Genomic DNA, 14,167 nt, shown 5'->3' with positions numbered 1-14,167 from the left:
CCAAACTAGAAATGTGACACAGGACACCTGTGATCAGGATCTCTCTCTCTCTTTTTCTCTTTTACCAATTAACATCCCCACATGGCTCCTTTGAATATGATGGGCTTGGCACCTTACGCACTGGTATTTTTCCCTTCGTGGTGCCAACTGGTGCTTGGGATGTGTTGATTTACTTTGGGGAAATGACCTGAAAGAGTCGATCCAAAACCCAAAAAAACCTTACCTACTACTTCAATCTTCAATCTTCAGAGGAGTTATGCAGATCTCCCAATTAGTTTAAAAATAAAATAAAGCAAGCAAGCTGGAAAACCTAATCATGGGAGTTCTGCATTGCCCGGCTTTGCTGGCTGGGACTGATGGGAACTGTAGTCCAAACATCTGAAGGGCACCAGGTTAGAGAAGCCTGGCCTCAATATTTGGTGGTTCCCTAACCATGTGCTTAATGGACCCTCCATAAACAAGGCTTTTGAAGCCTCCTGTGGTTCTGATGGTGTCATCACTAAGGGAAGAAAAGCTGTTTGCATTACAAAAAATCTAGAGGGGTGGAACTCTGCTTGGAAGGGTTAGCAAAAATTGAACAGCTGGTGTTGGATTCACTTCCTTCTGCTTTTTCTGCCACTGCCAGGCTGCATTTGCTATGAATCCAACCCTCCCTCGAGATTGTATTTTGAGCTTGAAAGGAGCTGTACAGCCCTCAGTTAGAAGAAGCTAAAGCTTTTGTGTTTTTTCCCTTCTTTAGGAATGCGAGTCAGATAGCGGGATGGTGCTGACTTTGGATGAAATGAAAAGCCGGAAGAGATTGGAGATTCGTTCTTGGCCTTATGGAATCATGGCTCTGGCGTAAGTACCCCTGGATGAATACATAGTAGTTGATACTGGCCTGGTGTGCTTATCCATGGTTTATTTGGCATAACTGTGGTTTGTTTGGATGTGCAAACTCAACCCAGCAGAGTAGCCATGGTTTATTTTCTGCAAATAAAGTTGTGATATATAGGCATGGTTTTGTTGTTGGCTTATGAACCATGGCTTGTTTTAACTACGTTTTGGTATTATGTCCAAATCCTTACTTAACCATGGTTTGTTTGGCCACCTATGTAATTTGGAAAGTTTTTTTTTGTTTTTGTTTTTTGCTATGCACTTGGACACCTCTTACGATATAACCAAATTTGCATGGTTCTAAATTTGGTTAGATCAAGGAGCAGCTTTCATCTATGTTTGGATACAATTAGACAACAGTGTGAATCAAGATGAACCTTTCAAAACCCCTGATTTTAACCAAATTCTGAATGATGGTTCATGAGATCAAGGAGCACATTTTTGCTTATGTTTGGACATAATTTTGAATCAAGAAGGCTGACTAAACCTGTCAAAACTGCACTGATTTTTTTTTGTTTCTTGAAATTTCCAAACAACGCCATATATGAAGCTGCTAGTAATAAAACAAATAAATAATTAGCAGTGCAAATCTGTACATAAATACCCAGAAAACTATTTCAATGGTACTTACTGTTGTGCCACCTTATATTTACTTCAGCTCCTCTGTACCACTTTCTCTGTCTTAAGAAGATATACAGTCCTGACCTGGGTTTCTAAGAGCTATCTTTATAACTCATTGTTAATGCTGCCATCAGAAATACCAAATATCTGACTATTTCCCACCTCTAACCTAGCCAGTCAAGAGGCATGTGTGTATAATACAACAATTTATTAAAACAGAAATGGCAAAAAAGGGGTTTTGATAACTCAGTGTACAAAAGCATATGGTGACTGTGATTCATATAAAACAAAATCTAGTAACAATGCTGACCCTACCTTATCAAACTAATCCTGCCACCACCCAAACACTCTCGACTGCCCTCCCATCAGTATTCAAACTCCCTTTCAAATCTTCTGTCCAATCATTGCTCACTTCCAACACTCAAAGCACTCTCTCTCAATCTTCCAACCTCACACCTACCTCAGTTCATCTTGTATATTCACCTACACATTTATCACATTTTAGTTTTTCTTAATTGGTGATAGTAAAGCACCATTGACCACACCTCAGAGCTCTGTTCTCCAGCATATCAGCACTGCCATCCACACCCCATACACATCACTGCCTGTGGTAGGGCTGGTCCTGGTGTGTATAGCGGGAATGAGTAATCTCAGGTTTGGGGGCCAAATTTGGCCCTCCATACCTCTTTATCTGACCCTCAGGACTCTCCCCAGGCCACACACCTAGTGGCAGCCCTTCTGCCAAGGTAACACTCCTCTTTCTGACTGGCTGGAATGTGTCTTTGAACTCTAATAATGCCTCTTTCTACCCTGGACAATAGAGCTGGGTATGGCAGTGTGTGTAGACAGTAGCCTACAGTAAAGTAAAATTCACATTTGTGTCTCTGCCCACTCCTATCTCTGGCCTTGCCCATTAGCATGTGGCTCCTGGAAGGTTGCTTGGAAGGAAATATGGCCCTTGGGCTGGAGTAAGTTTCCCATCCTTGGTGCATAAGGTTTCAGCCTCAGTTGACTAAATAACTGCACTCCTAAAGTTTATTTCATATATTTATGAGGATCATTCCATGTCATCGAAAGCCAACACCTAGTTAAGCCCTGAGAAAAATACAGCTTTGCATCTACCCACAAACTTGGAAAAAGCAGCTCTGAATATCTTCTCTTCTCTTCTCCATGGCTTGCTGAGGCTGGCTGGGAATCAGTATGTCGCCCTTGTTAGCGATATCTCTCTTCTTATCAAAAACATTTATTCTGGACCTATTACAAACAGTCCTGCTTTACTTCTACAAGCCCTACGGAAGGCTTAGTGTGTTTTCCAAACCAGGGTGGCTCTTGAGGCTCCCGTCCTCTTTCCACCCCCCGCCAAATCTAGCTGTTTATTTGACTTGCATTTGCTGAGTTGAAAGGGTGGAGGAGGCGGTGGAATTGGCAATGCTTAAGTGAAGAATTTGGAGAGTTTAGGGAAGACAAATACAAAACTCTGGGACTGGGAATCCTGTTGGACAAACAATGGCTGTATGCTGTGTCAGGTGTTAAGAAAAGAGAAACAACATCCAAAGAGACAGGCTGAATATGAGTTGGGTGTGAGACCTGTATTCTCCCTCCAGAGATATATCAAATGAATGGAAGGAAGATCTGAATCCTTTTCCCCTGAAAAGTGAGCTGTTTTCAGTAAGGGGCATAGCATGGGGAAGGCCAGGGGCCCCATGGCCCTGGGTGCAGATTTTTGAAAGGGCGTAAGGGGGCGCAAGGGACATGGGTGGCGCTGTGGGTTAAACCACAGAGCCTAGGACTTGCCGATCAGAAGGTCGGCGGTTCGAAACCCCGCAACAGGGTGAGGTTCCGTTACTCGGTCCCTGCTCCTGCCAACCTAGCAGTTCGAAAGCATGTCAAAGTGCAAGTAGATAAATAGGTACCGCTCCAGTGGGAAGGTAAACGGCGTTTCCATGCACTGCTCTGGTTCGCCAGAAGCGGCTTAGTCATGCTGGCCACATGACCCGGAAGCTGTACGCTGGCTCCCTCGGCCACAACCCCAGAGTCGGTCACGACTGGACCTAACGGCCAGGGGTCCCTTTACCTTTAAGGGGGCGCAACCAGGCCCCCTCACTTGCTAAGCTGCACCCAGGCTGAGCCTTCAGGGCTGGGCAGCAGCAGTGCCTCCTTTCCCTTGTGGCCGGTGAAGGGGCGCTGCTGGCGCCGCCCACAGAGGCAAGAGGCACGGGCAGCCACTTCTGCGAATGGGGCACCATGGCCCTCAGTTCTGTCCTCATCACAGGGCAGCTTCGAGCCTTTTTCTCCTTCCCTCGCCTCACTCACCTGTGGCTCAGACCATTTAGTCAGCAGTGAGGGCTTCAGCTGGCACAGCCACCTCTGCACCCTGGTGTACTCGTACTCCCCAGGCACTGAGAACCCACACTATGTGGCTGTTTTCAGCCTTTCCAGTGAATGGGTGGCAGGCAGTGGAAGGGAGTGGGTTCAGTCCTGACCCCTCCCACCAAACATTCACTATATGCATCACCAAAAATGATTGACTGCAGCCCTGAGAAACTGTTGGAGAATTTCTTCTCTATCCCTAGATAAATTTTCCAAGGCTGAAGCAGGCTGACACGTAACACACAGAGAGAGGAGAGGGCTATTGATGGCTGCTTCCAGAGTGCTCTTGCGCTCTGATCCTGCACGCAGGTTTCCCACAGGCACCTGGTTGGCCACTGTGATAACAGGATGCTGGACTAGATGGGCCTGATCCAGCAAGCTCTTCTTATGTTCTTAGAGAAAATTTATTTGCTGCCCTTCCTCCCCTTCCCATGGATACATTCTCTTTTCCCCTCCTGGGGGAATTTTGTGAAATAGCCCCCAACATTTCTGTGCCCTCAAGCAGTATGGAGGATTTTCATTTGGCAATTTGTGCACCACTCTCGTCTGAACAGGCCTGTAGCAGTGAGGTAAACCTCAAGTTTACATCTGCAGCAGGGCAGAACCACCTTGGTCGTCATACTCCTCTGAATTCATTCAGCAAACCATTATTTGATATACATTGAAGTCTTGGCTCTGCCTTGTTTTTGTCATACCCAATTAAGCTCAGAAATAATTAGACCTAACGATTTAGCTGAGAACCAAGATATTCCCCAAGTAGGGCATAGCTGAGGTGCTTCAGGCATCAGAATGCCAAAGCATTCCAGGAAGGATACTGCTTTTGCCTTAGACGCATTTCTCCTGGCAAAATCAAATCGAACAACCCTCCTCAACTGTGGCAGGCCTTCCTGTTCCAATCTAAAGTGTTAGGGGGCAAATCATAATCATTAACAGCTTCTGATGGGGCTCCAACTAGTTGTCCGAATCCTACATTGAAGCTAAGGGACTTGCCTCAGGGACCGTAGCTCACTGCTACAGCACACACACTCTGTGCCGAGTAGATTCCAGGTTCACTCCCCAGCATCTGCAGGTAGGGTTGGGAAAGACCGCTAACTGAAACCTTGCATAGCCATGGCCCATCAGTGTAACCCAGAAGTGGAAAGAGCTCAGGCTTGTGGAATGTACTTTGCTTTTTACTAGAACCCCTCAATTCACCAACTGCAATTAACTGAAATTCTGAGCTCATGCTCATAGAATCATCGAGTTGGAAGAGACCACAAGGGCTATCGAGTCCAACCCCCTGCCAGATCAAGGATTTGTTTTCAGTTTCAGAACTGAACTCTCAGCAACTTTATGCAAAAATCTGCTCCTGGTTTTCCTCCCAGGCTTTTTTGCATTTGGGAGGAAATATGGCTTATTTAGTTGTCATCCATAAACAACTGGGAGTTAGAAACCCTTACTGCTGTACTGTAGATCACCCAGAGACCTATCAGTAGTTCTTGATCTACATTTTGCCTACCATTAACACTTGATTGGAAGCCACCCAGAGTGGCAGAGTTGTGTGGGAAACTCAGCCAGATGGGCGGGGTATAAATAAATTATTATTATTATTATTATTATTATTATTATTATTATTATTATTATTATTATTATTATTATTATTATTATACATAAACTAAACTAGATGGACCAATAGTCTGACCTGTTACAAGGTCCTTTGCTGATGTTTATTAAAATAGCAAAGTTTCTCTGGTAATCTAGGTGCTCACTGAATGCCGAATTAGTATCCCCCAAAATTAATCTGACTAAAATCAGGGGAGACAACCTGAGCATCCAACTGGCATCACTAGAATTTTCACTGTTTGTACCACCTGTTTCTAGCATGTTAATACAGACTGAGAGCATGTTCCAGGCCTTAAACCTTTACATCCCATTAATTGTCCCATGAAGCAGATTGTGGGGGAAATTTCCATTGTTTCAACAACCACATTCACTACTGCAAATTCTAATTCAAGTTACAACCATTATTAAATCCATTAAGGGCCTTAAACATGCTTGCCCTGCAAAAAAATAAAAATAAAGCCTCATTAAACACCTATAAAAAGCCATAAAGCCCATTATAAGCCCCTGCAGCTCAATTACCGCAATTGTTACAGGACTCAGATGCAAGGTATAACTTGCTGCAAACAGCAAATTGGTTGGTATGTCTTTCTTTGAGGGCTGCTGCTCCTTGTGTACAGAATTTTTAATGAATGGGAAAATCTATTAAGCCTGCAATCCTAGGCAATCTTATTTGGGAGTAAGCTCAATTGAACATAGTGGACCTTGCTCCTAAGAAAGTATGCATGAGCTCAAGCATTTTCATTCATAGGGTTTTGGAGCCACTATTCCAGACCTATGAGGCCACCATAAGGTCTCTGCCTTATTTACATATAAATCAGGGTTCTGCTTTAAAAATAAAAGAAGTGCTAAGTGCTTCCCCCTCCCACACCTTAACCTTCTCACAATCTTGCACTATCCACTTTTCTCCATTTCCAGCTACAAAAACAACATTAGCCAAGAATAGGGAAAAATGGCTGGAACAATTGACTGTGGAGAAAAAATAACCTCACCTTTGCTTTATAGACGAGGAACACTTGAAAAGAATAGACCATTGGTCCATCTAGCTCAGTATTGTCCACACTGAATGACTGTAGCTTCCCTGGGTTTCAGACAGGGGATGTTTCCATCCCTTCATGCAGAGCAGGTGTTCTACCACATGGCTTTGGTCTTCATAGTAGGAAAGGAGATGAAAAGGGGATTCCAGAACTTCAATGGGAAAACAAAATGTGCATCTAAATTCTTGTAAACAACACTGGCAGCATCTCAAGATAGGGTCAGTTGCTGAGCAGGGGAAGAACAAAGTGAAATCTCAGTAAATAGAGAAAGTTGTTAAGGGTTAGGAAACAAAGGCTGAAGAGTTGTCTTAATTTCAGGGTATGCAGCTTGGGTGAAATGAGTATTTTCTAGGATGGTAATTGCATTTCAAATCTGCCAGAGATAGTTAACCACACTCCTTGCCTCTGACCAAACTTGTCATCCCTCTGACTTGGGAGCAAATATTAAATGTCATTGTTTGAGAGGCTCGCTTTAAACATTAGCTGACAGACAGTGTCATTCCCAGATTTGACATGGTGGCTGGGATGAACCAGAAATGCAAGCTCCCTTCTTCCTACATACTGGGAGTTGACAGAGCTCAGAGAGTCTCATTGTGTGGCCAGGCTAAGCCTTAATAACACTTCTTTTATTGGGCACAGTAAGACTCGCCCAGGCCAAGGGCCAAGTTACACCGATATTTTTGTGTTTTTCTCCATCCCCATTGACCAGTTTAATACCTGGTAAATTATAAAAGCTGCTGGATCTATGGAGTCAGCTGAGAAGAAACATCAGGGGTTACCAATGGCAGGGCGTGAGGGTGAGAAATAGATGAATAGTAACATTTTCACATGAAGAGTTTAACAAAGAGAGGGGAGCAGCCAACTGCATTCAACCAACGGCATGCCAACGGCATACAAACATGCCTATGATTATCATAAGAACATAAGAGATCAAACCAAAGGCTTACCTAGTCTGACATCCTTTTCTTACAATGGCCAACCAGATGCTTCAATGGGCAGCCTGTAAGCAGAACCTGAGTGCAAAAGCAGCTAGAGGAGGAGGAGGAGAGAACAGAGGGTGAAGAACAGAGGGTCCTCTTCCCATCCTCTAAGCCCCCTGGGAAACTCAGGAAACCTGCTGCACCTGGTACTGGGTGTGGAGAGTGCAGCTGAATAGGACTCAGCTATGGGCAACCTAAGGAAGTGCCATTCACCTTGGGCCTGCCCATAAAAAACAAGTCTAGAGTGGGAGACTAGGGTAATGTCTGCTCTTTACAGAAACTCTTCTCGTCGTGAGACTTTTGTGAGTGAGCTGAGAGTTTGTTTGGACCTTGGGTGAGAACCTGGAAGCTGAGAGGGAGGGTGCGTGCCAGAAGGAAAATGAATTTATATTGATTAACATATATTAGAAACTTCATGTTAATGAAACATTTTTATGTTTAACTGTGTATTTTTGTAATATTTTAAGTTGCCTGTTGTTGCTTCGGTTTTTTGTACACTGCTTAGAGATGTTTTTAATATATTAAACAATATAGAAAATAAATAAATAATCACCCTACCTGCAATTTCCAGCAACTGGTATTCAGAGGCACCCTGCCTCCACCAATAGAGGTGCCATCATGCTAGCAGCCATTGATGGCCTTTTCCTTCATGAATTTGTCCAATACTCTTTTAAAGCCTTTCACAGTTAACAGTCTTTGCCTCAAATGTCTCCGTTCCCAGGAGCAAGGATCTTACAGACCTTATTTAGCTACAGTGGTGCCCCACAAGACAGAAAACTCGCTAGACGAAAGAGTTTTCCGTTTTGGAGGTGCTTCGCAAAACGAATTTCCTATGGGCTTGCTTTGCAAGACGACAATGTCTTGCAAGTTCCTGCTGGTTCCCCCCCCTTTCTAAGCCGCTAAGCCGCTTATCAGCTGATCTGATCAGCAGATAAGCCGCTAAAAGCAGCTAAAAGCCGCTAATAGCGCTAAGCCGCTTATCAGCTGATCCGATCAGCAGATAAGCCGCTAACCACACTAAGCCGCTTATCAGCTGATCCGATCATCAGATAAGCTGCTAATAGCGCTGTCGCTTATCAGCTGATCCAATCAGCAGATAAGCCGCTAAAAGCCTCTAAAAGCCTCTAATAGTGCTAATCCGCTAATCCTTCAATGGGCTTGCTTCGCAAGACGAAAAAAACCGCTAGACGAAGAGAATCACAGAACAGATTCTTTTCGTCTTGCGAGGCACCACTGTAAATGGTAGAGCATAGCACTGCAGGTTCAATCCCAGGCGTCTCCAGATGCAGCTAAGACACACTCCTGCCTAAAACCCTGGATAGCCACTACCAGTCAGTATAGGCAGTTCTGAGCCCATGTAGAACTCTGACTGAATATGAGGCAGCTTCGTATGTTCCTAACATACGAAGTGGTTTTCCACCTGTGTTCTAGGCAGACACCACAAAATAATAGGACTATACAGGTAATTCCTTTGCCTTCAGACAGGGCTTCCCAGGATGTTAGAGCAGTCAAAACAACAGGTGCTCACAGGAGAAATCTAGGGTGCTACTGTACCTGTGATTTGGTAGCAGCGTATCCCAACCACCAACTGCCACCACCTCTTCTGTGCTGCAAACTATGGTTTGAATTCACATGAGACAACACTCAAACCCACAGGCTGAGCCAATGTCCTTGGTAAACCAAGTGTGGCACGTCCCAGAATTCTCTGCAGCACACAATGGTTTGAGCTGATGTGGGGCCAGGAAGCAGAAAGATATGAGATGAATTTATTCATTCATTACATTATATATCATTATATATCAGTAGCTCATGGCAATGTGTAAGGGTCTCACCATCCACATTTTATCCTCAAAGCCTCAACCCTGGGAAGTAGGTTATGCTGAAAACCCAGGCAACTTCATAGCCAAGTACATTTGAACCTGGGACTCCTTGGTCTTAGTGTGACACTTGAACCCACTATACCATTATTCGGAACACAAATATTTTATGTCTTAAGGGTAGGGATGGAGGAGAGACTTGGTTTGGTTTCCATTTTAATGTGAACCTTCCTAATTCCCACTTTCATAAATAATCCACAAACCAAAGCACAGCTATCCTTCTTAATCCACGCCTCACTGGATTTTGCAATGTAGTAGTCCAACAAAAAATGTTATGAAAAATGTGTATGAAAGTGCTGGTTCATTTTTGTGAGGACATTTTTGCTGAATTTTCGAACATTTTTCCTCCCACAGGAGAAAAGCCATCAACAAGAGCAAAGAGTCTGTATTCTCGGAGAACGAGCGTGAGGCTGTGAAGTACCTGTCGGCAACACAGGTGAACGATGCCGTCCAGGAACAGTATGTTCTCCTGCCAGTCGATCCCACCCTGGAGTGCCACAGCCCACCTCCTGACTACAACTCAGTCATTCAGTACTCTGCTCCTCCAGTGTAATTGGCTCAGGGCTGATCTTCATTTTACACATCTTTGACTATACAGTATATTCATCAGGCTTCCTATTTGTGCCGCTTGCTTAATGGAACCAGTGGGGTGTTTTTTTCGCACAAAAAGGGGGATAAGAGATCACACTCTTATTCAGGTCCATCTGTCCAAGGTATTAAACCCCCAAAGCAGATAGAAGTCCTTTGAAGAGCAGCTGTCTTAAAGGGTATATTTCTGCTGATCTAGCTCTTATTTTCTAACCTTCTGCACAGCAAATTTGTTTAAAGGGGAAAAAATGCAGTTGTACCCATTGCATTGTCATTCTGTGGGGGCTTCTTTCTCAAAGCTTTGGGATATACACTGAAAATTCTGGTTCTGTTAACAGGGGCATATTCTTCAGGGATCACTTCTCTCACAGTTTCAGGTAGAAATAAGAATTTCTCTTTTCCTCATTTTTGGTTCCTTATTATCATTACCATATTTACATCTGCCAGAATCCCAACCATTCCCCAGTCCACATCAGATTACAATTAGCTTGCACTGCAAAACAGGGCTGGGGTGGGATTCATATTTATATTGACAGCCAATGTCCTTTGTTCCTAATAAATAAAAGCTAATAAGGGAATAATTAGATAAGGTCATTCTTTTCCAGAGCAAACTTCCCTTCCCTCTTTCTCCCAATGAAAAGTCTGACAATTATAGCTGTGTAACTGTCATGACTTCCCCCAAAGAACCCTGGAAATTATAGTTTAGGAAGGGTGTGGGATAATTCTCCATTGCAGATCCCAGGCCCCATCCCAGGCCCTTCCTCATAGAAATCTCCCTTGGAGGAGAAAATGACCATTACATAACATCCTTTTCCCTGGCCTGTAGATTTGCCATTAGCTCCACTTTCCTCAAAATCTATTACAGAAAGAAATGGGTGTGAAAACTTTCATGGCAATGAATGTTAGTCATTCAGCAGGGACCAAAAAGACCTTTAGCCATCTAGGGTAGTGAGGTTCAATAGATCCAACCATATTGGAAAAACATAAAGAGAAAATATGCCTCAGGTGTTTTTGAGCCAGGCTAGGTCAAGCTGGAAGGCAAGCCTGCGACCCTGTGAAACTGTGACTTTAAAAGCATCCTCTTAAAAGGTGTTTGGAAAGAATATCTATTCGATTCTGGTAGGGATTTTTCAGACAGTGGCTCCAAAAAAGAAAATTGTATGCCTTGATGAGCAGCAAAAACATTTCGTTGAGAGGAAGAGAGGAGAGATGGCTATTTAAGGTGGTGCTGGGGGGTTGTATTCCAGTCACTATCTTGCATATTCTGATCAATAACATGTTTTCTTTGGCTGTGTAATATGAATGCTGTGGAGATTGTGGCTACTTCCACTTTGTTCCTGCTCCCCACAAAGAGGTGTGTTGGCTGCACAACCACCCTGGGGCATCTACACCATACTGTGATCCTGAAAATCATTTTATGTAGTTGCCGTTTCTCTGTGATATCCTTCCCCTACTACACACACACACACACACACACACACACACACATCATTCCAGTTAATGTTAACATGCAGCTCTCTTTTGGGAGATACCCATGCTGGTGTTGTCCCTTCTTGGAAGTCAAATTATCTGCTCATTCCACACTAGTATTGAAGGAATATGGGAAGATGCAGCCATCCACTCTTATAAACCCAGAGAATGGCACAGAATGGCACTGTACTGTGGATTCTTCCTTTGCTTGACCCAAGGAACCTTGCGGCCCTGTCCTCAGAGGCAGAGCAGTGGAAGAAGTGCCCTAACCCTTTTGCCCAAGCCCCCAATCCTGAAACTCTGACAAACACATAACCTTCTAAGAGGGTCTCTGAAAACTGGTTTCAGGACCAGCAGAAGAACATTCAGCTTTCTCAAGGTGTACATTCAGCATCTCAGGTGTACAAAAAGGCGGCACTGAGCAGAGACGTAGCAAGAGAGGTGCATGTTTGTGTTCTCCCTAAATTCAGCTAATTAGAAACTGAGAAATGGAGATGCAAAAAGTGCCTTATGGCATGAGAGTAGGTGTGACCCTTATCTTCTTGCAGGCAGGTTGCCTAATTCATCTCTTGTTCTGGATCTGAAACCCAAAGAGGCCTTCATTGAACTAATATGGAATTGAAGAATTTGTGTAGTATGGCTCTTCCCAAAGCAAGAAGCACCCCATCTGGACTCAGTGCCTAGCTTCTTGGCAGGAATGGTTCTGACTTTGGGTTCATAGACTTCCTCACTGTTTCTGTTTTAACCAGCCTGTGTAACTACTTAAAAATGAACATATATTACTTGTATTTTATTTACTAATATTTTTCCTGCCCTTATCTTCCCATTCCCTTAATTTAATTACTATGTGTGTGTGTTTCCAATTAAGCTGCTATATGAGATAGATATAATCCTGCAGAAGCAAAGCACCTGATCTCACTGGTAGAGGTGAGCCTTTCCTTTGCATAACCTCTTTTCTCCCCAAAGGTGCTACTAATATGTTTGACTTCTGCAGGATCTTGCTCATTGTGTTTAATCTGTAAACGCAGTTCTATATAGACTTTCATTTATGTAGCAACGTGTATAATTCTTATGTAATACCAAAGAGCAGGAAATCCCCTGGAATAAGAGCTTTCCATGGGTTTACTGAAAATGTCACTAATGCTTGCAGGACAGGCCCCAGTTTATGAGAATCTCCCCAGTTCCACAATTACTGCCAATTTGGCCGAACACCACCCACTTCCCCACCTTCCTTATCATTTTGGGGACATCTTTGTTTTATTTTTAATGCTACCTGGCTTCTTTCAGAAAACAGGGAGCTATGTAAATCTTGTGGTGTTTGGAACAAAGAGCAAGAAAGACATAACTGACCTTGTTCCCACGTGAGGCTGATCTCAATTGCAGGACAAAAAGAGGAGCCAGTTGCCCAATAGAAGTGTATATTTTGGTATCTTAAGACTACTCAGGGAATATTTTGTGACTTCAGAAGATACTCAGCCACCTGCCTTTGTGACCTGACAAACCTCAGATATGTTCAATGTTAATGAGTACAAACCTGTCTCTCTTTGTTTCAAGCCAGACCTTATGTTTTTTCACTCCTGTAGCAACCCTACATTACCAGAGAAGATAGTATTATTAACCTGTTTTGTATCCAGGGCCGGCTCCACTATTAGGTAGAATGACACTGAGGGGCACACAAAACTGTGTACCATGTGGCTGACCTGCACCACCTGCCTGCTGCCTGTGGAGTTTGTCCCGGCACTAGTGTTGAAGTTAAGAATTCAGCTGGCAGTCTAGACAGCTTTTGTACCTGGAAATGGGCGAGACACTGACACATGCTTCCCTTCAGGCAGCAAAATGTCTTCAGTCAGCCCTGGTTTTCTCCCCCTTTATACCATAATCAGCAGCTTCAGAAAAGACATTTGTTCATAGCCACAACCTATTCTTACAGTGAGATGATTCTTTCAGAAATATATTACTCGTCCTGCTCTAATTATATGTCGTTATCTGCTGCACTGACAAAAGCAATAATCACCATATTTCCTGCCCTATATTTCTTTGGCCTTCTGCCTCTCGGTTGAGAAAGACACAGAGACAGAGAGAGAAATTTGCTGGGAATCACAAGCAGGGAGAGTGCTGTTGAAACCATCTCCTGCTTGCGAGCTTCCCATTGGCCACTGTGAGAACAGAATGCTAATCCAAAAGGGCTCTTCATACGTCCTTAAATCTCCGGGCCTAGGTTGTGGGAAGACTTTTTATCAGGAACCGCACTGAGCAGAAACTCCCATAGTCTTGGGTTTCTTTTTTCTACTGCCCCATTTTCCCATTGTTCCTGAGTTGTCAGTACCATTAACAAATGCCTGTGACCCAAATAATGAGATGGCAGAGCAAGCAAATAAGCAAATGTCCCATTCTGCTCCAAACACTACAGAATGTACAGTGAGACCAGACCCTGTCTGTCTGAAGAATGCACTGGGGGGAAACACCTGCTCTCATTATATATTCAAAAATGTATTGTAATTATTAACCAAAAATAAATAAATAAAAATAATTTGATTTTATACAGCCTTAAGCCTCCTTTGTGTCATATGTTCTGAATTCATGCTCTATCCCAAGCATCAGATAGGAATTCCCATGTTAACTGAGGCATCAAAACAAACCCAATCATGATGCCTTCTTTTTTTTCTTCAAAACTCCAGTTAAAAGCACTTTACAATATAGTGCAGGCCTGGTGCCTCTGGTTTGTTGGTAGATCTTTGGGTTCCACTAA

At 43.6% G+C, this 14,167-nt stretch overlaps 1 protein-coding gene across 4 annotated transcripts in view; it reads left to right on the top strand.

The window, feature by feature from the left end:
• Positions 1-13,964, top strand: part of LOC308578763 (vascular endothelial growth factor receptor kdr-like) — a 211,639-nt gene extending 197,675 nt beyond the window's left edge. For all 4 annotated transcript variants that reach the window (XM_081179293.1, XM_081179296.1, XM_081179294.1 and 1 more), the window contains 2 exons: positions 740-840; positions 9,715-13,964. In XM_081179293.1, the coding sequence (XP_081035419.1) occupies positions 740-840; positions 9,715-9,913 (300 nt within the window). In that variant the 3' untranslated portion in view covers positions 9,914-13,964. The remainder of the gene's footprint in view (positions 1-739; positions 841-9,714) is intronic.
• Positions 13,965-14,167: the final 203 nt, after the last annotated feature.

This window comes from Podarcis bocagei (assembly GCF_964188305.1).
Source record: "Podarcis bocagei genome assembly, chromosome: Z".
NCBI lineage: Eukaryota > Metazoa > Chordata > Lepidosauria > Squamata > Lacertidae > Podarcis > Podarcis bocagei.
Note: the sequence above shows the minus strand (reverse complement) of the source record. Positions and strands in the feature narration are given on the sequence as shown.